Source organism: Stenella coeruleoalba (assembly GCF_951394435.1).
Source record: "Stenella coeruleoalba genome assembly, chromosome: 16".
NCBI classification, from domain to species: domain Eukaryota; kingdom Metazoa; phylum Chordata; class Mammalia; order Artiodactyla; family Delphinidae; genus Stenella; species Stenella coeruleoalba.
The window spans coordinates 64,560,207-64,586,944 of record NC_137162.1 but is presented as its reverse complement, the minus strand read 5'-3'; the positions used below and the strand labels follow the sequence as shown (position 1 = coordinate 64,586,944).

The window sequence follows — 26,738 nt, the reverse complement described above, 5'->3', positions numbered from 1 at the left end:
TAAAAAATTAATTCCTTCATGAAGCAAGTCTGTTTCTTTCACTACATGCAGATTACTGAAAAACAAAATGCTGTTAGCTACAAAAACCCTAAAGTAACATCCTTTCAATAGCCTAGAGAGGTAGAACACTCGCTAGGTAACATTGGCCTTATAAAAATAGAAGATTTCGCCCGTGATGTATGGGAACAGCATGGGCATTCTCCTCAATGATAATCAATAGAAATATTTATACTTAGAAAAACTCTACTCAGAAATAACATTCAACAAGCAAATATTTCCTATGTTTTGCAATTCTAGAGAGGGAAAAACAACCTTTTTATTATTCCCTCTCAAAAGTGGACTGTCATTTTCTGTTCTTCAGAGTACTTACTGTACTTAAAATAATCCTTGCTATCCTACGGAAAAGATGTTTAAATGGCCTGTAACCAACTAATTAGAATATGAGCAATACACATGCATATTTATATATACACATATATATGTGTACAAATATACATATTATTTTGCAGTGAATATAAGATTAAAATGATCATTTTTACTTAATCACAAATTGGAAACTTTAAAAAGTTATTCTTTCCCCTTAAAGTCACAAGCTCAAACATTTTAAATGAATGGGAAAAAAGACTTAATAATGAGTTATTTTTATTCATCTAACATTACAAAATTTGTGTATGTGAAAGGTACATATATGTGATGTTGAGACAGACACTGGAAAATTACTGCTTAGGCAAATATCATTGATGTCAAGACAGTAACTAGTTTAGCAGAGTAGAAATTTTTCCTGAGGGGAATTTCCTAAATAATGTCAGCTTCTACCTCTCATCATTAGAATAGCATATAATGATTTCTTAGTTCAGACTCTAGATGATACTGCTTTCTGGGGAGTTAAGTTTTCATATTCTTGGAACTCTATAAGTTATGCCTTAAGAATAATTAACTCACCTGAAAAATACTGACCTAAAGTATCAAAGGAAACCGTAAGTAATTATAAATAGGAGTTTATCGGGTTAAAATTCACTGAAAGAAACTGTTCTCTCAGAAAGGACAAGAAAACTCTATGGACACTTTAAATAGAGCCCTGTAACAAAAGGTCTGGGGAAGCAGAGGCTTATTAGATTTATATCTCCTACTGCCCTTGCTGTTCATTTTCATATTATAAAATAACATATTTGGGGGCTTCCCTGGTGGTGCAGTGGTTGAGAGTCCGCCTGCCGATGCAGGGGACACGGGTTCGTGCCCCGGTCTGGGAAGATCCCACATGCCGCGGAGCGGCTGGGCCCATGAGCCATGGCCGCTGAGCCTGCACATCCAGAGCCTGTGCTCCGCAACGGGAGAGGCCACAACAGTGAGCAGCCCGCGTACCGCAAAAAACAAAAACAAACAAACAAACATATTTGGGTCATCTTCAGGTAGGTTGACTAAAGTGATTTATTTTCCAAAATGGGACAATAAGCATAAACTGGACTGTCCTGTTGAATACTCTATCCATAGGGGAGAGCATGGCTGTGTGCCTCTCCTGCACATTAATATAAATCAGGTAACAATGGAGAAAGGGACAGAGACAGAGAGGATGAATAGAGAATACCCAGGTCAGATTGGAAAGGGAAGAGAAAACATAGGGCACAAGGTCACATGACTGACGATTATGTGAGGAAGGAGAAAGGGCTGCTATATTTACTGACTGGGTGACAAGAATGGATTTACATGGACTGTATCTGAGCCTCAAGATATTTGCTTAATGCCAGTGGAGAGCCTCTCCATCACTACCCAGCCACTATGTGTGCATGTGTGTGTGTAAATAATATTTCTATAGATACAGTATACATCTATGTATATATTTTATACAACAAATATGAAATAGTTGTCCAAAACTAATATATCACCAAAATTTACACTTTCCATACCACATTTAAATAATTTTGAAATCATAAGTAACTGGCCACAAGATTATATATATATATTATATATGTGTATTTATGTATGTCTTTATATATTGTGTATATGTGTATGTCAATACATGTGTATATTCCTATGAATATACACGTGAATATAACTAATGCTAACTTTCAGATTTGCAAAATCATTTAAGTCAACCTGGGAGAAATCTACTGTGATGTTGTATTCAGATAAGTTTAGCTGTTAAATTCTACTTACAAATACAACTTAGTATGTTATTTGCTTGATATTAAGATATCATCAACTTTAAGAATCACTTTCAATTGCAGGGAAGAAAAAACATGTTAAACATCCACACTAATTATAAGTACCATCCCAATTTCAGAAAGATTAAAATGTGAAAAATATGACTTGACATTAAAAAAGTATAACCAAGGGGCTAGGAGTTTTAAAATAAAACATATCCCCAAATAAGAAACTCTATAAAGAAAATATGTGGGATTTTTAAATAAATAATGAGCACTAACTACCTGATATAGTTCAAATTAGGACTTGCACTCTGGATACCAGCAGCCTCTAGATACTAAATCAAGCAGGAAATTGTGTATACACACACACACACACACACACACACACACAGAATAAATGTATCATGGTTTATTATTTTTCATAAATCATCACCATAAAAATTATGAATTATTCACAGTAAATTCCAAGTAAGCCAGGAATGATATAACATATATAAACCATAAGTTTCCATGACAAATAAGAACAAGTATATAAAATCCTACAGATATATGACCCATAACACATTACAGAACATTGATTTCCCAGAGGCTAATGTTAAACTCACGCACCCAATAACAGTTCTATTTTCATTCTCTCCTATAACTCAAATCTATTCATGCTGCACAATTACTTTTGCATAATAATATATTGTATTTTAGTTATCTGAGCTATTTCATCTGTAACAATAGTTCTTCCTTATTTTAAATGAGCATCTTTGGAAGCATCGTATTATTTTCTTTATGATCTTCCAATCACCTTGACCATTTTTTAAAGCGTATGATGTCTTTCATTCACACATCAGGTAACATGCTTCAAATTTTTAAAAATTCACATAAATAGGAAGAGTTCTCAGGAATGTAATTTGATGAAGGGGATTACATTTCTGTCTCCAAAGACTAAGCCCTACATGTTTGATACATTGAAATGTTCACATTAAAAAGACATTATAATCTCAAAAGAAGTGAATACAAGAGAAAACAGGGAAATAACAGCTCAACTAATTTTTACTAAAGGAAAACTAAATAAGGGTAGAAAGATAGGGACGGAAAGAGGCAAAAAGGATTCTTATATACGGAGAAAAGGACTAAGAAAGTAAAGAAGGAGTTAATAAAATCTAGGGCTTTCGGCTCCAATCTTAGCTGAGATCAGAGGAATTTAGTCTGAGGTGACCAAAGAGAAACATATTTTATCTACCACCAAATAAGAATGGCGGAAGTTTTTATCCAAGGTAATTCAACAACATGAATTAGTAATTAGGATATTAAACAGAGATCAAGGCTGAAGTTTCCTCAAAACTGCCTACTTTTTAGAACAATTTTTTTAATCTTATTGAAAGAAATGGGAATAATCTCTAGACTTTGACATCTGATTACATTTCAAACTACCTTTTGTCTGTAACACATATGTTTCCCTTCTGTTCACAGTGGTCACTCTTGCTTTTTCCTATTTTTAGAACTTGCTTCCTTTCATTAAGCTGCAATTAGCAATGAGTCCCTTCCACACATATATCGCTGATTCCTTCAAACTAGCCTCTTCCTTGGTTGCTTTTAGACTTTCATAGAAGCCAGAGTTTCTTCCTGGGAGTTCTCTAAACCTTAGAGTTTAGATATATGGATCGAGCTACAGACATTAATGTTTCAAAGAATGCTCATGGCAAAATAAACATTAAGAAGGTATTGACAGGGGATACACAGCCACAATCTTTACTGACAGTGGCCAAGCTGTGACAAAGCCACAGGTGTACAGGACTATTTCGGCAATCATAGCACAGTCAGGCACCATCATTGCTACTGTCCAAAAGAGCACCTATGGGAGTGAAGAAAAGGTGCTTTTTAAAAAAGACCATCATGAAGATAACCCTACTCTTTATTTCATACCATGTTACAATGTTATAGCTTTTCTGAAGTAATATTAGGTTATAGTATCCAGATCATATAGGTAAAAACACTTTAAAATGTGGGAAAAAAAAGAAGAAGAACTTCCTGGGTAAGAAGAGCCAGAATGACTTGCCGAGACAATTCTCTTCTGCAGTGGTTCTCAAAGTGTGGTGTGTGGATTAACAGCACCAGTAACATATGGGAACTATAAGAAATACAAATTACAGGTCCCACCTCAGACCTACTAAATTAAGAAAAAACCAGGGAAGTGGATGTTGGAGCTGAAGAAGGGGGAGGTGATTTTTATGCATGATACAGTTTGAGAACCACTGTTCAATTGTATTCCAATACCATAAGTAACCAAATAATATTTTTCTTAGTTCTAAAACTACAAATTTACCTCACTGAGGAAAAGCATTCTTCTGACTTTTCTAACAAAACTTTTAGCATTTTCAGAATCGCTTAGGTTCCTATTTATCTGAAGGTTCTAGTTAAGAATTCAGCAGCTCCATCTCAGGCTTTAGAACTGTTGCAATCTGCGTGCTAGTATGAGAATGAAGGACATTGGTGAGACAGCGGGGGACTCTTGAGCCACAGATGTACCCATGGTAGTCAGGTCAGCACTTCACATTCCCCAAATCTTGCCCCCAAAGTTGTCTTTTTATAACTGACTTTTCTTGTGTCATTTTTCCCCAGATACCTTTATCAATGAATGTGTCAACTTTTCTGGCATACGACCAGCCCACGATAAGTTACTGTGGGGTGCATCATGAACTTCTCTCTCATAAATCCTTTGAAACGAATGCACAGGAAGATACGATGGAAACACACCTAGAGACTGAGCTGGACCTGAGCACAATCACAACAGCTGGCCGAATCAGTGACCATAAACAGCAGCTGGCTTAACTGAGCTAATTGGTAACCATGGGTTGCCATCAAACTTTGTAACCTCAAGGACAAAATGAGGAGGATTTGTTCATTGTGGACTCTAAAAACAAAAGAAAACAATCCCCTGTTAAAATAAACAAAAATCCAAGATTGATTCATGAAATAAAGAAGACATGAATTGTTTCAACTCTACACTTTATAATTAGCTAAGTTGTGCAGTATTTTTTTGACTTAGAGTATGACCCTGAAAAAAAAATCTTTTTTCTCAAAACTCATCCTACCTACCTGTAAAAACTGTACAGAGCTAATGTATTTTTCATATTGTAAAGTTTCAATTATAGAAACAACTCGTATGTACAGTACCATAATTTAATTACATTTTACTTTACACACTTTATGTATTTCAGTTTCTAAAATTTTAAATTAACAAAAATTATTTCTTGTGTTATTCAGAGTTACTCAGTTTTGTAGGGACTGTTTTGTTACTGCTTTTGTGCCCAGAAACCTTGACTCTCAAATTATGTGCTGTGCAAAACATGCACGATTTTTATCATGCTTACTGTGTAGAATTTTATCTACTTGGTCCAGAAATAATACATTAACCAAAAAGGGTTTGTTGAGACTTATAAGAAGTTCTTCAATTACATAGACAGGTCTTTCTTATAAATGAAAAAAATCAAAGATTTTTTAACACTTCTCAGACTTAACTGTTGCCTTGAATTACAGCCTAGTTTCTAAGCAGTGAAATGTAATGATAAAGAGGGATATTTTAACAACGTATTTCTGAATGAATGACTCATTATTTCATTCTTTTGAGTAACCCATTGTTAAGGGTGGGGGGAAGCATGGACAAAACATCACTGGAAACAAAGGCCGTAACCACAGCAACAGAGTTTGATATACTTAAAAGGTGCAGCTGCCAGTGACAAAGAAAAACTCTGTTACATCTCATTACTTCAGGCCAAGGTGGGAGAATAAAGCATAATAATTGTACAGTAGTAATTTCTCTTAATTAACCCAAAGTGGTTTACCTAAAAATAACCATCAGTGCAAAATGTGCCTGGTTTTAAGACAATTTCCCATTTAGAATGGTGAGGCTATATTTTAGCAACATCTCAAAGGAAATATATGAAAATTTTCACTTCGTGTGCTACATCCATTTTCTCCTGGGAGAGAACTCTAAAACATCTACAGCTGATTCAATACAGATACGAGCCATGGTGGAACTTTATCATGCAAGTAGACTGTAAACATCCTTAATATGTTCTAAATTGTTTATATTGCTATCCATAATGAGATTCACCTCCAAATTATCTGAAAAATAATCCAGAGTAATTTGAAACCACCCCAGATCATATATGGATTATCCAATTGTATTATAAAGTTAATTCAATCAAATTATGAAAACCTGACTTTTCAGAGGCTGAAATAATCAACTTGTTTGTTGTTTGCTTGACACAGGTTACTGTTTGAAAATATTGTTATTTTATCTATGGTATTCACACATTCTTTTGTGTTTTTTTTTAAATATAAAACTGCAAGTTTCAATTGCTGTTACACTAGAAGTGCTTTTTTTATGTTGTCATTTTTAATTCATGACATCAAAAATAGGTTGAGAGTATGTCAATCTAATAGGGATCAAACACAGTCAAAAACAATGAAGAAAAGAATTTGTGAAAACCAATGTCAAACTTTCAATTTTTTATTTCTTCCAAAGAAATTCAAAAGTATAGTTTTATGCAGGTTTATCATGGCAAATTTAAGAACAGGTTCAAAGAGAATGGATTAAAAAAATCAAGAGCAAATTTTTGTTGAAAATATACTGTCAGAAGGGAAAAAAACAAAATGGTGGAAGAGCAAACTCTTACTAATTTAAATGAAACTAAATGTCACAGTACTTGTATCAACTATCTAGCATTCCAGATTTTGTAACATATTTTGCATAAATTATTTGCTATTCAGAAAATTGTCATTTTTAGTTTAATTTTAATCTCTTTTTTCCAATTTCTAATTTCCTTGCACTGTATTATTGTCAGAGTATCCTTAATCCTCTACACTGATATTTTGCTTTGCAGTTAGCAAATCTATAGAGGGTTAATTATAAATCTATTATGTGTGGATCTGAAATCTGATGCAAAATTTTATTTATTATGTAAACCAAAATGTCATTTGCAATTTTTTCTCATAGAAGTTGTCCTTGCAAAGATTCAAATATCTTTTAATTTGTGTAAATAAGCATTTTATATCTTCTCTTTCCAGACATTTTCAAACGGACAAATGATTTTTAGAAATTTTAAAGGTTCCAGGGAGCCTCACAAATATATGCCCTTTATTTCCTGAAGCAAACTGCTTTCTTTCTTAAACATTTTAAGTTCACCTGAAGTGAACAACTATAAATAGAAGCAGTCACCTTGGAACCAGGTGCATGGGAGGTCTTAGCTCTGTGCATCGGAGGACTTATTACGTACATTAAGAGCCAAATAAACTAAGAATTTTGGTATTTGTCATATTTCAAATTAAACCCAAAGGATCTTTAACAGGAAAAAGAAAAAAAAAGATGCTAAGTTACTTGTTTGCTTAATTTTTATTCTGCCATGTCCCGGGGTGTGGGGGCTTTGGGGAAATGAAAACCTGCTAGAGGAGACTGTCTCTGGAATCTTTAGCATACATTTGCAATTTATATATTTGTGTCTAAAATCCCTATCTCTGATCTGTCTTTTTCAGAATTCAGTAATCTCCCATTTCCTCTTTCTAACCACCCCATGTCTTTCTTCCTGTGTACTTCTCACCTCTTTAAACAACTGAAATGTTTCTATGTTTGGAGTTGAAAAATGCAGTTCAGCCCAACATGGTTACAATAACAGCGGTAGCTACAGCAAACACATTTATGCGGTGTTTTGAAGTTTACAAACCACATTCCACATAAATTATCTCATTTTGCCTTCATAACCAATCTATGAAGATACATTAATACCAAAGAAGTTGAGACTTGCCCAAGAACACAGGGTTAATAATTGGTGGAGTTGAACTACTCTCAAAATTCAGACCCTATTAGTCTTTCCACTATACTAAAAGCCTTCCCTCTCTGATCAGGGCCAGAGAATTTCCAGATAGTAAATAGAATGAAAAAATGTTTGACATGTTGTTTAGTAATCCCCAATTTAACTCAGTTCCTCTATCTGTATAATATATGGGCTAAATGGACTCTTTCTGTGTGCTACTCTGGGCTCTCACATTAAAACTCTTTTTTTTTTTTTTTTTTTTTTTTTTGCAGTACGCGGGCCTCTCGCTGTTGTGGCCTCTCCCGTTGCGGAGCACAGGCTTCAGATGCGCAGGCTCAGCGGCCATGGCTCACGGGCCTAGCCGCTCCGCGGCATGTGGGATCTTCCCGGACCGGGGCACGAACCCGTGTCCCCTGCATCGGCAGGCGGACTCTCAACCACTGCGCCACCAGGGAAGCCCATATTAAAACTCTTTATTCAGAAAGTATAACAAGTCATAAATTTCTTAACAAATCACATCATGTGTAAATGAGTAGAACTGTTGCTTCCAAGAAGTGGATGTACATAGGCCCCAAGGTCCAGAATAAAATTGAGAAGCACAAAAAAACCCCCAAACACACAAAAAAACAAAGATCACCAAAATCGAGATTATGCATAGAGTTATAAAACAGATTCACAGTGTGAGGCTGAACATATGTTTAACACATGTTCAACTGAACACACATTCAATTCAGAGCTAATTGGAAAAACCTTTGTAATTTTATTTTTTTCCTTTTTTGTTTCAGCAAAAGTACTTATTGAACCATGAATTCTTACATCTATCTTAATAGAGAATAATTTTCTCTATTCTCCTTCCAATAAAAATGAAATGTAATTCATCCAAACTGATGTACAGATGCAAAAACATATGCTAATAAGCAAATAATATTTTTGATCAGCTCATTTTATCAAGTCTCTATCCCTACTCCCAAAACCACAAAATCAGACAGATTTTAATATAAATTATATTTTTAGAAGGAAAGAGAACTTGCCCAAATTTAACATCCAAGACAAATGACATAATCCTGACTTGAAATCAGATCAGTATGACTCCACAAACTGCTTAGAAATAGAATCTTTTTTTCAAAAATATTTTCTGAAATAAAACCACTGTATATGAGATTAAGAATATATGTTTTTCTCTGCTCCTGACTGGAAGACAGTTATCATCTCTCAAACTCAACATTAAAAATAAGTAAAGGGCTTCCCTGGTGGCACAGTGGTTGAGAGTCCACCTGCCGATGCAGGGGACACGGGTTCGTGCCCCGGTCCGGGAAGATCCCACATGCTGCGGAGCAGCTGGGCCCGTGAGCCATGGCCGCTGAGCCTGCGCGTCCGGAGCCTGTGCTCTGCAACGGGAGAGGCCACAGCAGTGAGAGGCCCACGTACCGCAAAAAAAAAAAAAAAAAAAAAAAAAAAAGAAGTAAAGAAACTGCAAGCATGAAAACAGGTACCTGATGTGAATGATTAGTAAGCTGGAAGAAAGACAATCAGATGTAGATTTTCTGCTGGGTAGACGGTAGCCAATGAAGGAAAAAGTAACGGAACCAGCAGATATTCAGCCTCAGGAAAAAGGATAAGAAATCTCTAGAGTAGACATAATAACATCTTACAGTGGCATAGCTCTTAACAGTTTATCAGTCAGGGTAATGGTATAACCACCTCATAACACATAAAAAGTCCCAAGGTCCAGATGGGTTGATTATACAGTAAGAAATCCAGATATGTTAGTCTTGCAGTAAGTAAGAGCCTCCAACTACTTTTATTACCTTCTCAACTCACCACAGCTGTCCCTAACTAGAGAGGTACTAAAGGCAGAGGATCCAGGGTCAAGGCTTTCAAAACTCTGACATACCCACAAGGGTGGAGTAGACTGACAATCAGCAATTGTGCTTCATTTTAGTATCAAGTGTAATGGGGAAGAAATAGTTGAAAATTTAAAAAATATATACCAAACGGTGATGGGTTATTTGTAAAGATCTCTCATGGCTTACGTAATGATTTTATTATGAGATAAGAGGCTTATATGTAACATTTTTAAGTTAGGGTAAAATTGGTGTTTAAAAAAGTCCACAGTTGATTATTTACCTTTCTATTAAAGACAGTGACCTTAAAGCAAAAGAGTGCCTCAGCCATGTAGGACTTAGAGAACTCTTGAATTTCTTCCTCCTTTCTCCCATCTATTTATAGATTTTCTTTTATATGATATATATCTTCCCAAAAAATTAAGTGAAATTTTATTTTGTATAAATCAAGTAATATTTCAAATACATTAAGGGACTATATGATAAAGGATCCTTGAAGTAAATCCTTCTTGTTTTCTCATCTGAAACACCACTCACTAATTTATCTTTTGTAAACTGATTTACACATATCTTGTGTTGCATAATGCAGCACACGGCCTTAAAGGTTCTATGGTGCAGTCTTTACCTCAGACTGTATAAAAGAAAGGACTCTCTAGTTTTGAGCAGGTCTATAGACACTAGAGTGATCATTTTCAGTCAGTTTCAGTTAGGGAAGTTATTTATCTGGACTAATACAAAAAATACTATTAAAATAATACGAATGGATAAAGTTGACAAGTTACATTTTTTCTAGTTATTGGTTTAAACTATTGTCACCTATCATAGTGTCAAAGCTACTATTAAGAAATCAAAATGAACCCAAATCCCTTGGATCCATACTAGATTTACTGAGTCAGAATCTCTGGACCTAATCTCTAAGGCATGCTAAATTTTGCAAAATATTATTCAGATGAATTTACTTTTGCCAAGCCATTCAATTGTTTTTTATTCTAGTCTAAAATTCTTCTTGTGCTTTCCTATTCCAATGTGAATCTAGTTTGCTAAGCCTGGATGAACATTTTTCTTGATTAGGAGAATGTGCAACAAGGGACAACTATACATAAAATGGTCAGGTTTTCCTGATAAACTGTTATTTATAGATTTTGCTCCCCACTAGCTCTTTCAACAGAAATCTCTGAAAACTATCTTAAATCAGCTGGGTTATTCACTTATTACTTGCTTTCATGGATAATAATATAACTGTTGAAAAGCTGGAGGTGGGGAGAGAAGAAGGACTAATTTATGATGTAACAGGCATTGTGTTGTCCTCATTTCATTCTCAAACCATCTTAGGAAACAGGTATAACCACCATTTTAAAAAAAGGAAAATAAGAATCATGGTAGCTGAATAATTTGCCAAGGCTTATATAGTAGAGTTGGGGATTCAAATCCAGTGCTCCTGACTCTAAGGATGTGCTCCTACCACCCAATAGCACATTTTCAAATGTTAACAAAGACCACAATCAATATAATTAGGCTCATATATTTTAATAAGGGGTGTGGAGACAGGAGGAAAAGAATGTACTTTCCTATTCCTAAACAGAAAAATTACATAAGCTATTTCACACTGTGTAGAGATTTCCTTCAATATCCCAAGTCCACAACTTAATGGAAAGAAATATCTGTTATTTTCTTGAAGTTTTATACATTGTTTCCTAAAAAGCATGAACATTTGAAAGAAAAAATCCTTCAAATAATAAATTCTCCTAGGGCTTCCCTGGTGGCGCAGTGGTTGAGAGTCCGCCTGCCGATGCAGGGGACACAGGTTCGTGCCCCAGTCCGGGAAGATCCCACATGCTGCGGAGCGGCTGGGCCCGTGAGCCATGGCTGCTGAGCCTGCACATCCGGAGCCTGTGCTCCATGATGGGAGAGGCCCGCATACCGCAAAAATAAATAAATACTCATGTTTTATTTTCATTTCCAATTTTTCTAGCATATTATAAACTTATGACAAAAACATGATAAGTAGATATCCATAATATAAACTTCAACTGGCCAAAGATGGAGGGAAGGTTGTCAATTGAAGCAAAAACTATATAGACAGTCAATAAAGTAACGAGTGCAATGACAATGTGAAAAAAGACCAATCATCTACAGTCAGAAAATGTTGACTGGCAATGACATGGCTTAGGTTGCAGAATATTTCCTTTGATGATTTTATGTGGGGATATTTTTTGTAGAAGTATCATTACTTACACAAATGATATGGGATCTAGGAGCATGTTACATAAAGGAGGCAGGAAGATAACCTCTATAACAATGTACATTCTGCTTGTCCTGTTACTCAGAACATATTCAATAATATATAGTTTAAATTAAAAATAAATATAATTTTCCTTGTGAAGGTAATACAAATGTTTTTATCATTATGTGCAGGTGGCCAAATAATTTTTTTTACATTTATTTTTAAATTCACATCATCAAATAAATCTTCCTTAGTTTCAGCTATTAACAAATGATTATTAAATAGTGGTTACTGGGCTTCCCTGGTGGTGCAGTGGTTGAGAGTCCGCCTGCCGATGCAGGGGACATGGGTTCGTGCCCCGGTCTGGGAGGATCCCACATGCCCCGGAGCACCTGGGCCCATAAGCCATGGCCGTTGAGCCTGCGCATCCGGAGCCTGTGCTCCGCAACGGGAGAGGCCACAACAGTGAGAGGCCCGCGTACCGCAAAAAAAACAAAACAAACAACAACAACAAAAATAGTGGTTACTGTTGATTCCATTAGTGTCTCTAGGAGCATTTTATTAAACCACAGGACTAACAGTCTCTCCTATTTCTCCCTGAACTTGCACAAGCCCAAGGTAATATAATTGGGAAGTTACATTATCATTTTACTCCATCACACTATCTGAATATGTAACATCCATGTAAAAAACAGTTTTTAATAATCCACATGGGATTCAAGAGCCAGTAAAATACTCTGTAAGTCAAAATTCTACTAAAAATTGCCACTACTACAACTGTGATAAAACTATATGCTATAAATTTAAAACAATTAATAAATCCAGCAAAGAAAGAAGCTCTAGCATCCTGAATCTAATATCATTACATCTGTTCATCCTGGCACCACGACCACCATACAGAAATTATAACTGAAATATCTAAAGTAATTCTGATTTGGAACAACAAAGTTGCTCCTTGTATCTGGGTTGAAGATGTGATAAAGGACAATGAAGAAGACAAAAAATACTACATATACCGAGAGGTAGGTAAAAGAAATGTGATTTATTCTCATTAGATAGCCTGCAAGTAATTTTAAAATTTAAGACTAATAATTAAAATTTACAATAACATTTATGTCATCAAATGTCATCAGTAAAAACCAATATTGACATTAGGGACATAAAAACAAGCAGATATTTGTGATGGCAATACATATTAAATAGATAGACAGAATTAATTCTACTGAAAGAGAAAATACTAAGGATAAAAAATACTTTAACTATCACTATTATTTCTCCAGAGAAAAACTGCGAAGTCAGAATAAAAGATTCAAACTAAATACCAAATGCTCTTTTCAAGATCCATTTTGAAATAGCCCAAATATAAGCTGCTTTTAACCATGAGTAATTACATTAATTCATAAATACCTAGTCAGATTCTGATGTTGAGAAATGAACTGTGTTTTAAATATACTCCATCTGTGCTTACTGTTTTACATCAATGATATATTTGCTTTCAATTACAGATACATAAAGACAATGTCCTAAACAGTCTGATGAAAACATGGTGAAAGACTGGATCAACCCTATTCGTTCTGCTCTACTATAACGCAATTACTGGAATAGCATGTCCACCGCAGTCGGAAGCTGGAAATATGGTTTCTAAAGTCCTCTCTAGCAGTTCTTGACCAAGACACTTGTAATATTCATTATCTATGGGTGTTATTTTATATTCATTTATAAAATAAGGAAATTATTGCCTTGAGACAAGAGGCTAGAGACCCATCCCAGCTCTACTGTGACTACATTTATAACAAAGAGGTCTAAGGAAAGACACTGAATATCTCTGAACTTCAGCTATCTGGAGAAAAACCTGAGATCTTTGTGAGGTGGACAGTTTTTCACCTTTGGATTTGATGAAATCTTAAGATCAGTGTACTGGACATCCTTCAAAACTCTTTGCCAGTTCTTCCTTAACAAACTCCAAACTTGAGTTTCTTGAACCATTGTTGGATTTTAGACATGCCTGTTTCACAATGAACCCTTGTCCTACTTCATCATTTTCTGGAAGAATAACATAAGGCTGGGGTAGTAGCCCTTATTAATGTTTTCCTTGCATTTGATTCCAGTTATGGAACAAAAATGTGTGAACTAATATGACACCTTGGTACTACCATAAAGGGATAGGAAGAAGTGTCTTTTAACAGATAAATACTTTAAGTAATATAAAACATGTAGTTTGGGGTCACTTCTTTTAAATTTAATAATCAAATATAGATTTCAGATAAGTATATGCCTTCAAGCTACTCTGAATATAAACATAATTCTCTACAATGATGACACAGTTTTATTGTCATATACTTTCACTTTCTGAGGGCAGACAATTGACTGTGCTCTATAATTGCCACCAGAGTTTAATTATTTCCAGAAATAATGACTTAGTACTAAGCACTTTAAAACAAAATGATAATAATTAACACTTAATGTTTACTTTTCTAAACATTTTACTTGTATTAATTCATTTAATACTCATTAATATGGTTAACAGGATTAATAATAACCCTATAAAGTAAGTACTATTGTTATCCCTTAAGAAGATAAGGAAAATGATGATCAAAGTGACTATGTATTGATAACATACAGCTTCTAAATTGTGGAACAAGAATTAAAATTCAGATGATATACAGACAAACTGACCCCTACCAACTGCCCATTTAAAGTCGGCTTCATAAGCCAAATACTTAAAACTCTATTCACTTAAGGCTACAACTGAAGACATCAATATAATGGATGTGTTTATTAGATAACCAATATATGTCAAGTGGAAAGCAAGAATCTTCGAGAGATATAAAAAAGTATACGATATAGTCCTCGTTCTCAAGGGACTTATAGTCTCAGCAAAGAGGAAAGGCATTCATATTAAGAAAAAAAAATCAAGTTAAATTGAATACCTGTAAGTGCAGACGGCAATCAGAAGATGAAATCAAAGTTAGCAGAGTTGTTGGGGATAATTCTGGGCAAAAGTGAGAACTGAGATAGAAATATAGAATGTAAGACTAACAGCATTCAGATGGGTAAAATGAAGAGAGGGAAGTGAAGAAAGAACACTGTGTTTTTATTTATGTACATTTGTTACTCCAATAGTATTTGTTAGAGTCGTGCTTGTCTGGCATAGAAACACCAAACTCAATTTTTGTCCTGATTGCCTAAAAGTTCGGACCCAAATTTTACTCTGGCCACAGCAAACTTGTGGCCTTTCTAGATGGACGTAAGTATTTCCCAACTTTTCCTCAACTCTATTTCTCTTTATATTGCTATTTATTCACTGTATTTTATTTTTCTTTGGGGCGGGGAGGTGTTAAATAGTATTAATCCTTTGTGGGAAATGTTATATCTGTTTCATTAAAATGTTCATAACGCATTTTGAAGACTGATTCAGACCACTTTATTAATTTAAAATAATTATGTGAATTAAATCAAATAATTTCTTAGAAGCTAATAATTATAACATCCTCAGTCAAATTACTGTTCGGCATCAGGTGAAAAAATGGCCTACCAATTGACTGACTTTTTCTTTTTACAACCTCTTCAGTCTTTATGTTAACCTTGGTAAATATTAACCATAATTTTTATTCCAAAAAGTAAACACAACTTTTACTTTTGATTGCTCCATTTCACAAATAAAGAAACTAAAGTAGAATATGATTAAAGGTCATGATCAAAATCACTTTGGTAACAGAAAACAGACCCACTAATAGAATTCACATTTACTCAATATTAATATTCACTACAGTAAAATATTTCATGAACACATCAAAATTTAACAAAATAAGCAGAATTATTTCTGCCTTAAAAGTACAGACAGGGCTTCCCTGGTGGTGCAGCGGTTGAGAATCTGCCTGCTAATGCAGGGGACATGGGTTCGAGCCCTGGTCTGGGAGGATCCCACATGCTGTGGAGCAACTGGGCCCGTGAACCACAACTACTGAGCCTGCACGTCTGGAGCTCGTGCTCCGCAACGAGAGGCCGCGATAGCAAGAGGCCCGCGCACCGCGATGAAGAGTGGCCCCCGCTTGCCACAACTACAGAAAGCCCTCGCACAGAAACGAAGATCCAACACAGCAAAAATAAACTAATGAATTAATAAACTCCTACCCCCAACATCTTAAAAAAAAAAGTACAGACAACTGTCAATAAAGTTGTTATATTTAAAAAGTGCAAATGAGGTTGAGAAACATTCTCTATCAAATTTTGCTTATCATTTGGACTATTAACTTGCAGCTATCTCTGTGGCCACTTGATAGTTATAAATTTTCATTCACAGGTATTTATTCTGAGTGCCTGTTCTTTTCTATAGGGATTATCCTTTATATTATATCAATTACTTTGGCATTTTTAATTCAATTCAATCAAATAAGTATTTATTCAGCTTTTACTGTAACATGTAAGGACTAAGATAGGTGATAAAGTGACCAAATGCTTAAAAGTGAATAAATAATTGCAATTCAGTGTGATATTTCTAAAAATGAAGTATATGCATGATGCTATAGGATTGATGGAGAAAGAATGATTAATTTTGCTGGAAGAAAATCTGAAAAGTCCTCAAAGTAAATGCCATTTGAGACTCTGTATTCTCAAGTTTGCCAGTCACACAACTCATACCTGTCCTGCAGGATCCACTCCCCACTCCTAATGAAAGTTGGGAGGTATTTTAGATGTTTATGAGTATTACCTTCTAGAAATCTAGAACTCTGATAGTTTCTGAGTCTAGTATTTTCCTCAGATAGTTAGCTACTCCGTTTCTTTCCATGTATAAATACTAAAGAAGATTTTTAAAAATTTTCCCCTTCCACAATCTTCTAAATTTAATCCTTCAATCAAAAGTATTCAATTTAGCCATTTCATTGTAAATTCAGGACATATGAATTTTGTTAAATAATAAGTAAGTAAGTGTAATGGATTGTCAGATGTTTTTATTTTGCTTTGTTTTAACATGCCCCATGCAAATCCAGTGTGTGTGTGTCAAAAAGGCTATATTGCAGTTCTAACCTCAGGAATATGTGAAAAAATGTAGAAGAGGTATATTTGCCTGTGCAATTTAAATGTTCACCACTTACTGGTTATGACATGACTGATATTAAAGTGAATGAGAATTAGGTTATAAATAGGGTCTTTTCTATTCTATTCTATCAAACAATTCTTTTAGAAAGTGAAAAATATTAGTAAAGTGGTCAGTTCATCCGATACAGCAATGAGCACTGTTGCTCTGGTAGCTGCTCAATATCATTAACTTTTCATTTCTTTAAATATGTTTTTCCCTTAACAAACTCCTCTCTTTATGAGACTACCATTATTCCCAAAGGATTTCACTGTTTGGTGCTTAAGGCAATTTCTTATTAAATTCTCAAGAATGCAACTTACATTAAGCTGAGGCAAAAGAGTTGAAGTGAATTCAGTAACTAGTTCAAGGCACAGTTTTCTGATCTTCCCACTTACAAAAATGAATATATTTTAATATTAGAATTCCAGAATATAACAATATTAACATGAAGAGAGCTCATCATGAAGAATGCTATTTTAGTGGATGCCAAAGAACTTGTTTCTTAGTGGTCTCCTAAAATATTCTTGTGGATTATGAAGAGTGTGCAGTATGGCAAGGGCAGCCATGACAATCCTATATGTGGAAATGAAATGTATATTATATTCAAATAATCTTTTTCAAAAATAAATTACATATAAATTTTTACTCTAGATAGTCATCTATAGTGTGGCCCATGCTATATTATAGTAAATGAGCCCGTAAACCTGAGTTCATTAGACTGGAACTATCTACTATATTAAATACCTAAAATATTCTTAGTATGAGTACGTTGGATATTATCTTTGAAATGTTACATATGTAGGATGTATAATTTTTTCCCATTTTTAAAATTTTGTATAATTTTTTAATGACTATAAAATTACAACAGCCTTTAGGGTTTCTGAAGTTTCATGACTGTCCTTAATTCCTATCAAAGAGCAGCAAAATCTAGCCTGAGAAACTCCAGTTGGTTTACAAAGAAAAGTTGCTTTTCATTTTATGCGGCCCTGTTACAATTAGTGTGAAATACTGACACTTACATTCCTGAGTGCAATAAGAGCAGGATGGAATGGTTATGGCAAATAATTGGACAGTCTCCAGAGAGGCTGTGAGAAATACTATTAGACCTCCATCTGCTGGCTGGAAATTCCAGGTTCATAGGGTTTAATGCTAGCTAAAATAAAAGGCTTTGATGATTTCTACCACTCCTTTTCAGGCTTGTACCCACCCCATCTACTTCCAAAAGGACTTGTGACAATTTATGGACTAAAACATCTGCATAATTAAATATTTTAAGCTAGTGATCACTAGAAAGGCTACATTTTATTATTTCTGTTAAATTTCTTATTGCATATGTGTGCTCACATAGTGAGCAAGGGTGATAAGACTTGAAGAGGAAAAGTTTATATTAATTTATCTTGCAACATAAATTTTCCAATTATACAATATTATGCAGTTCTATTAGCGCACCAATATGGTTCTGTTTTAACTTAGTTCCAGATCTGACAACCAAACCTAGTTTTCAAAGTAAGTCTTTTTTTCAATAAATTGAATATCCCAGTGCTTTAAAAAATTCAGATAAGGCTCAAAGCTTCCCTTTTAAAAAGATCCTTTGACACTTTTCATAAAAGGAGCTCTTTGCTTGTGGCTGGATTTTAGGACTTCCACGAATCCCTTGAACATTCAATGACTTGGCTTTACGTAACTATATGTGTGTATTTATGAAAGATCCAGAAGCTTGCTAATGAGAATTGCTAAAATAAATATATATATTAAAATATAAGATTATTTCTGCCAAACCATTATGTGATACAAAGTCATCCACTGGGGTGTATTTACATGTGTTACTGTAATGGACAGTAAGACAAAAAGAAATCCACTGAAGGACATTCCTTCTTCTGTCTAGAGTTCTGGTAACCCAGAGAACACACCAATCTCCTCAGGAATACCGGTATAAATTTTTAATACGTGAAAAATATCCACACTATTCACCTGTGACTGCTTATGAAATTCCCAAATGGTAAGGTTCTTACCAAAGCAAACCCCGAAGCATCTAGCATTTGAGCTATTTCATTCCAGAGAAAAAAAAATTAAAAATTTTTTTATAAATAAGAGTAACTTAGTAATAAATCATGTCCAAGTCACTCCAGCACAGTGTATTTCAATCACTTCAGTATTTTTATCTCCCCAAAAAGTGTCAGAAATGAGACATGAAAAACTATTAACTGAATCATTCACTCACTGAATAGATGTTGTTGTCAGTTTGTTCTTTGGATGGAAATAATGAACAACTGATTTATTTATAACTGGTAATTATGATAATACAACTTCATTTTCCACCCTTTTCAGTATATTATAGATATTTTATAATTGTCTTATTTCATACCAGATCTAAAATCATAAGCTTCCATAAAAATTTCTTCTTTCCCAGGCTTTTCCATAGTTTCCTTTGATTTGGGGTGTAATTAAAATATTTTAACTGACTTGGTTCTCTTGTCTTATTTTTTTTCTTTTCATTTTCTGCCTAAACCCTTGTGGAATTGATCCATATCTTAAATTTATGCAACTGGAAACTGAACTCTGAATTTTAAGTAGATGCAGAATACATTTATATAATCACTGTAGAGTGAATCTTGTTACCATTTACTTGATCAAGTTTACCTCATTTTTTTTTTTTTTCTGAGATAGGGGGAAACAGAGCAGCTAAAGAAAGATAATAGAGGCAGACTTTGGTGCTTTGTGACCACCTGGATGGGTGGGATAGGGAGGGTGGGAGGGAGGGAGACGCAAGAGGGAGGAGATATGGGAACATATGTATATGTATAACTGATTCACTTTGTTATAAAGCAGAAACTAACACACCATTGTAAAGCAATTACACTCCAATAAAGATGTAAAAAAAAAGAATTAAGGCAAGAAGACTTATTTCATCCCATTTTTCAATTATTTTTAGAGCAGAGAGAAACATTTCCCTTGAAGTTTTCATCTCTAACTCTGAAATCAATTTTATCTTTTCTATTCAACAACATTCTATTTAACATTCTATTCAACATTCAACAATTTTTCTATTTTGCTGCATAATATGCTCCACATACACTACAGTCTTCCCTCAAAATGTACTACAGGTCCATATAAGAAAAGACTTTGGGAATATGCTTCTACATTTAATTGGAACTATTGTAAAGGAAAATATTCATCACATTATAAAACATATTTTTTAAAAGAGCATGTGAGAAATTTTATTTCAGAATTAGGTCGAGGGAACCCCCAACCCCGGCACCCCGAAGATATGGTTGTGCTTTGTCCTCAATGAATGCTAGAGCCCTGTAATACATCCTATCTTTACATCTCCGCTCAGGAACCCACAGCTAGGGTACACCTGATAACATGGTAACCAGGTTAGCCTTCCTGTTGAGCATCCTGGCTTTCTTCTTTTTTTATATTATTTCCTCTTTGTAAGCCTATTTTGTTCATTTTATTTCATATGTCTTTTGTTATAAGCAGGCTCATTATTTGTTAGGGAGCAAAATGTACAAGGAAATAAAATAGAATTGCTATTCTAAAAGTATTTTTGATTCTTATTTCAACAGTGGTATAATCTAAATTTTGGAATACTCATTTACTTCTTTGTAGCATCATGCCCACTTCCCACTATCTCATCATCTTTAGATTTCCCGTTCCTTAATTTTTATCTTCCTTATGAGCTATAGAAACAAACTTACAGACACACACACATAGACACACACTCACACAGCACACTCCTTCTCCCTTCTCCCATATACTGTTCTTCAGATATAAAGATCACTAAGCAAAGAAAGACATACATTTCAATATATTTTCCACCAGCAGAAACCTATTCTCAGGTGCTGGATTAAAGACACTAACAAAGTATATTATCAAAAGAGCTAATGAGGGTTAAAAATGAAGTTCTCAAGAATTTTTAAAAAGTATTTTCTTAGAGTAAGCCAAAAGTCTATGGGTTGTCATTAAGTGGCTCTTAACTATTTTCTAATATTAAATTCTACCTTAAAGTTAACCTAGGTATAGCTTGTAGACCATAAACCATGGTTACTATATTCCAAACATTCATTCCTTCACTTCCTTTACAGCCTAAACAACTCCTTCTGAGCTGCCGAAACTCCTCTTTCTGAGCTGCCCATCTATCCCTCCAATCCCAGTCCCAAATCAAAAAGAGACAATTATTTTTTTCAGGTACATCTAAGTTTACCCATATGAAAATATCTTCAACATGATTTCATGATCCTCTTTAAGTGTCTCCCTCTACTTACATACAGAGAATTGGGGTTAATACGTGAGTTAAATTCTGAAACTTAAAATGTAGGTTTTAGGTACCATGTTAATAAACTATGAAATAAATATGAACAAAATCTCTCAAATTGAGGTTTAAAATGAATATAGTTTTCATACCTTGTCCAAAATTTAATCATGATTAACTTCAGTCATAGATCATAAAAAATTCATAAAGGAAAAATAATATTTTGTCCACAAAATATATTAATTCATTTACATTTAACATTTCATGTGTATTTATATGATTAGACACTAGCCCAACTGCCAGATTTATGAAGCATGCAATAAAGACAAACTTAAAATATAATAATTCTCACTTGGCATGCAAATCCCATCTTTAGTTGAAAGTCCTAGTGCCCTGTTATTCCTTAAAATCAGAGAAAAGAGATCAAATGCAAGAAAAGGAAAATCAAGAAAGTATATGTCAGATATTGTATTCTGGTCCCAATTATTGTTTAACTCCTGTTTCACGAAATTTCTTTGAAAATTAAAGACTACATGGGTATTAATGTACTAACTATATATCTAAAACTAACATGTTTAATAAATTAAAATTTTGGAATACAAGGCCTCTACATTTATAGATTTGACTTACGCTCAGGCAAGGTTGTAAATTACATTTCAATTCTGTACAACCTTTGTAAAAACAGAGGTGTCTTCTTCGTAAATAAAGCAAAATGAATTTACAAACCTGTGCAATATAAAAATACAAGTAAAAATCTTATTTAAGTAAATTATTAAGACAAGTTCATACAAAATATATCTGTTCTGGAGTCTCCATGTATTTTTTCTTGTTTCTCATGCCATTAAGTTTTGTTATACTATATATATGGATGCAACTGGGACTATCAATACATTACTACCAGCACATACATAAAGTTGGGTAAGAAATTTGGATTAGTGGCTCTTAATTTTTTTTTTCTAATCCTAAATACTTAAACATGTAACACACCATCAGCAACTCATCATAACAGCGGTGCTCAGTGGTGTGTGTGTATGTGTATATGTGTGTGCATTATATGTGTATGGTTTAATGTGTGTGGTGGGAATGGGGCACCTGCTGTGGAGAGGGCTGTCACCTTCTATGTTTTTTCTTGGCGTTTCTCTGCTAAGCAACAACCCTAAAGTGTGTACTTCAATTACCCCATTTTTAAAAAATCGCATATCTTCATTCAGGTCTGAAGCTCAGTCCTACAAATATAATGTAACTTTGGGTCAACCCCAATCAAGAAGACCCCAAGGAGAGATCTGAGCTGTAAAAATTTATATGTGGATATCCAAGAAATGAGTTTATATATCTAAGAAGCCTATAATAATTTATCTTGGAGGATCCTGTAGGTGTCAGTTCAGAATCTCCATGGTTCTCTCACAAAAAGCCCAGGCCATTTCTCTGGAAGCCACTTTGGTCTGTATACACCATAGATTTCATCTATGGTGTGATATTTGACTAACTTCAAGATTATGGCAACACCAACTATCTAGGCTTCACCCAAAGGCTTCCTGGAAGCAATTAATCTGACAAGAGTGCAAATGAGACAATTCTGGTCACCCAGGTGATCATGAAAATGACCATGGGGGAAATAAGGGAAAGAGAAACAGATTCAGAAGTATGCTATAGATGGCACATTTTTCAGCAACAGATTTACACCAATACTTTTAAAGGATTCTATGATAGGAAATAGAGTTAAGGAGAGTAAGGGAAAAGGAAAAACTGGATATTCAGATCGTAGAAGAAGAAAGAGCCTCTCTTTAAGACAGAGTTGCCTCTTTTTTTCTAATAACATTTCATCTAACACTTCCTAGGTCAAAATATTCAAATGAATACCTAGAGAAATTTAGCAGTTTAATCCTTTCTGCTTATTCCTATACATTATTTTTTAACATACATTCCTGCTCAGTATTAATATGTTTCCTCAGTATTTGACAACAATTTTTAAATAGGTATTTTCTTTTTCCTAGCATGTTAAAGAACACTGAACCAGATCTTGACTAGATGAGTCAACTATTCCCTAGGTATAACTCCTGGAGTTGTATTAATTTCATTCGCTGCAGTGGCATAATAATTTACCATAAATGGCTTAAATTACAGCATTTGAACATGTGCCAGGAAATAATACTTTTCCCCAAAGCAGATGAATCATGAACCTGAAATACATAATGCACCTTGAAGGTGTTTATAATTCTTCCAAGGAGTGACTTATCCATATGATAGAACACTGAGCATTTGATCTGAGTGGTGACCTTCCAATAGCAATGAATAGCATTTCAATGCTTTGGAAATGTTACTATGAAAAATAAATTAAAATAAATATGTAAAGTGGGTAAACACAGAAGTTTTTCTGGTAGTGCCTCCTTTGGGAGGTGGGAAAGCTGGACACCAAGAGCAATAACAACCTTGGCTTCCCTTCCTTGAGTTTTTGTAGAAAGGCCCTTTTCCTCACGCTCTCCAAAATAGCTCAAATACCTATGAGGAAATTTGGTTGGATTTGAGAGTCTCAAAGCAAGTGTTATTAAAGTTTACATAAAGGAAACAAACAGTCAATACCACAGAGAAACTCAATATTATTTAGTACGATAGTTCAAATAAATCTGTGCATCCTAAAGCCTAACCACTTAGAAATCAGTTTTGGAAATTAACATATATATTATCCCTTATGATCTTGTTTTCATGACAGATATGGATCCATGAAATACATAAAAGAAAAACTAAATATGCTCTAAATAGCCATAATTTTAATATGTATATATGTATAACAATATATATACATATTAAATATATATATTTGAATCTGCTAGATATACAGTATGCCCTTAGATTTATGCATCAATTCAATACATATTTATTGAGAACTTAGATATTCAAGGCACTGATAGGAATTAAAATAGAGATGTAGATGATGGTCTAAAAGAGGCTTAAAAAGGAATTCTGTCAAAATTCAGAATAAATGAAACAGAAAATTTTAACCACCCATAGTGGGAAACAATGATGATAAAAACCTAAGCCAGGCTGCAGTGGAATGAACGACAGAGTGAAAAGCAGAATTCTGGCTCTGATCAGTGTGGCCTTTGTCAAGGTCAATTCACTTTGGGGCTTCTGTTACTTTATCTGAAAAATGAGGGAAATTTAACCATGTGATCTTCAGAGTCCCCTCTAGCTCCAACATTAGATAAAACTATACTCCATAAGCTTGATTTAAACCAGAAGGTGCAAACCTCATTCTTCACTTGTAATGGCTTCACTGATGAACAGCAATGTCAGCTAAAATGAATTCCATCTCCTTTTTCCTTTCCTGACTCCAATGTGATGGAGGTACCAGTTAGGAAGAAAATAGCACTGAGGAGTTGGTATTCACAAAAAGACAGAACTGCATCCAAAATCATGATACTATGATTATGGAATTATAGAATTACTATTTCCACACCTTAACGTTTTGAAAATAGTTGATGAAAACAAACAATGTAAAGAAGAATAGATAGACAAGTAGAATGTCAGTGAAAACAACTGGGAGACAAAAGTGTATAACTATTTTCTTGTTTGAACTTTTAAGAAAAATTAATGTGTAGTGATATTTTATTCAAAAAAATTAATATGCAAATTCAATCATGAAACCATGGCAACCACAGGGTAAAAGGTAAAGTTTTGTCATTAATTTGAAAATGTCTTGGTTTGAAAAAAGTTTAGTAGTAAAATCAAGGTTAAATGAAATATCATGAAGCTGTGCAATTAGGTTAATAATGAGGTGCCTCAGGGATCAGTGCTAGCACAGGTGTTCAATATATTTATTAATGATTTGGAAGAGTTGTGAATAATATGGAAGCACATTTGGATGACTTCAAGATATTTATAGCAATCAAAACAGGTGAATGACTGCTTTTCTTGACCCATTCACGAGCAATTATTTATCATATTACAGCAAATAATCAACAAGAGCAAATTAATGTGAAGTGGGTAGAATTACACGAGTTTTCTTAATATGCTAAGAGCTACTGAAATAGTTACTGCCTTTCAGGCAAGAGTGGGCAGATCTAAGAAGACATCTGTCTTCATACTAAAAAAAAGCCTGGAATAAAGAAAAATGCAAGAGAATTGTTACTTAAACCAATATGTATTGCTGAAAAATTTTGCACACCAGAGTCTTGCTCTACTGCTGGGGCGGGGCGTGGTTCCCAAAACCACACATTATCTGGTGTCTAATCTGATGATGTTCTAAATAGTTTCCCATTATCATCCACTCCTCTCTGACATCTGGTGATTTACTGGAGTTCCCAGATGCCTCTCAGGTGAGTAACATTTACAAGGGCCTCCCCTTATGGCTCTATTATAAAGGACTTCACTGATATTAACCTTTATGCATTATCTTCCCAAACTGAAGATCAGAAGGCTTTAGAAAAAAGTAATTCTTTCTCATAAGAAAATACACCATCACTCAAAAATAGCATGAATTATTTTACATTCTCCCCCCACCCCACCCTGAGGTTATTTAATTATCGTGCATACCGGGAAATCTTAAATGTAGTATAGTTTCAATTATAATTCACTCATTCAAAAATATTTTCTGAGTGCCTCCTTTATCTAAGGCATAGTGGTAATAAGATGAATGAAAAGAACTAATAAAACATGGAGCCTGTCCTAAGAGAAAACTTAGAAAGCCACATCACCCCTCTCATGAACTAAGCATTTCTCAATCCTGGCCTATATAGATAACATATAAATGTGTAATTTCATAACAAATTTGAAACATTAAAATTAATAAGAATCAGTACTGCTTCTCTAGGAATATATAATAATATTTTTAAAGACAAGGAACTATTTTCTGCTACCATTTATCTTTTCTATCCAGGGAAAGACTTGACCTATGGTATTAATTCTCTCATTTGAAAAGTTAGCTTTGGTAGTCCTCAAATTTAAGGAGAAAATAAAAGATTTCTGGCCTATTTGAGACTGAGCTGATAAACCAATATAAATAGAATGAAACCAAATACTAATGCAAACATCAAACTGTCTCCAACACATCTCTACAAAATAACCCATCAGTAAATGGAAATATGTGTGAAGCACTAAGTGCGAATTTTTTTAAGATTTGGTCAGGCGTCTCTATCCTGTACACATTCCTGATTGGAAGTTTCAGATGTGAACATACAGAATAATGCATCCATGGTCTCAGAAGAATCTGTAGACTCTGGGAATCTCAATGTTAAATGGGACCTTAGAGTTCATTCAAATATTGCTTGAACTATAAATTTTCTCTGTACCATGTGACATGTCACCACCAGAGATTTTTTTAAAAGCTCATTAATAAAGCTAAAGACTCATGGTAAAAGATAAAGTTTAGGTAATTAAATGACTAT

At 34.3% G+C, this 26,738-nt stretch overlaps 2 protein-coding genes across 15 annotated transcripts in view; one reads left to right on the top strand and one right to left on the bottom strand.

Annotated features, from left to right (window-relative positions):
- Window positions 1-6,998, top strand: part of LRRTM3 (leucine rich repeat transmembrane neuronal 3) — a 181,587-nt gene extending 174,589 nt beyond the window's left edge. Inside the window, exon 3 of the mRNA XM_079899794.1 lies at window positions 4,758-6,998. Coding sequence (XP_079755920.1) covers window positions 4,758-4,967 — 210 coding nt within the window. The 3' untranslated portion in view covers window positions 4,968-6,998. The remainder of the gene's footprint in view (window positions 1-4,757) is intronic.
- The window catches only part of CTNNA3 (catenin alpha 3), a 1,677,393-nt gene that overhangs the window by 1,078,865 nt on the left and 571,790 nt on the right, over window positions 1-26,738 (bottom strand). The window lies entirely within an intron of this gene.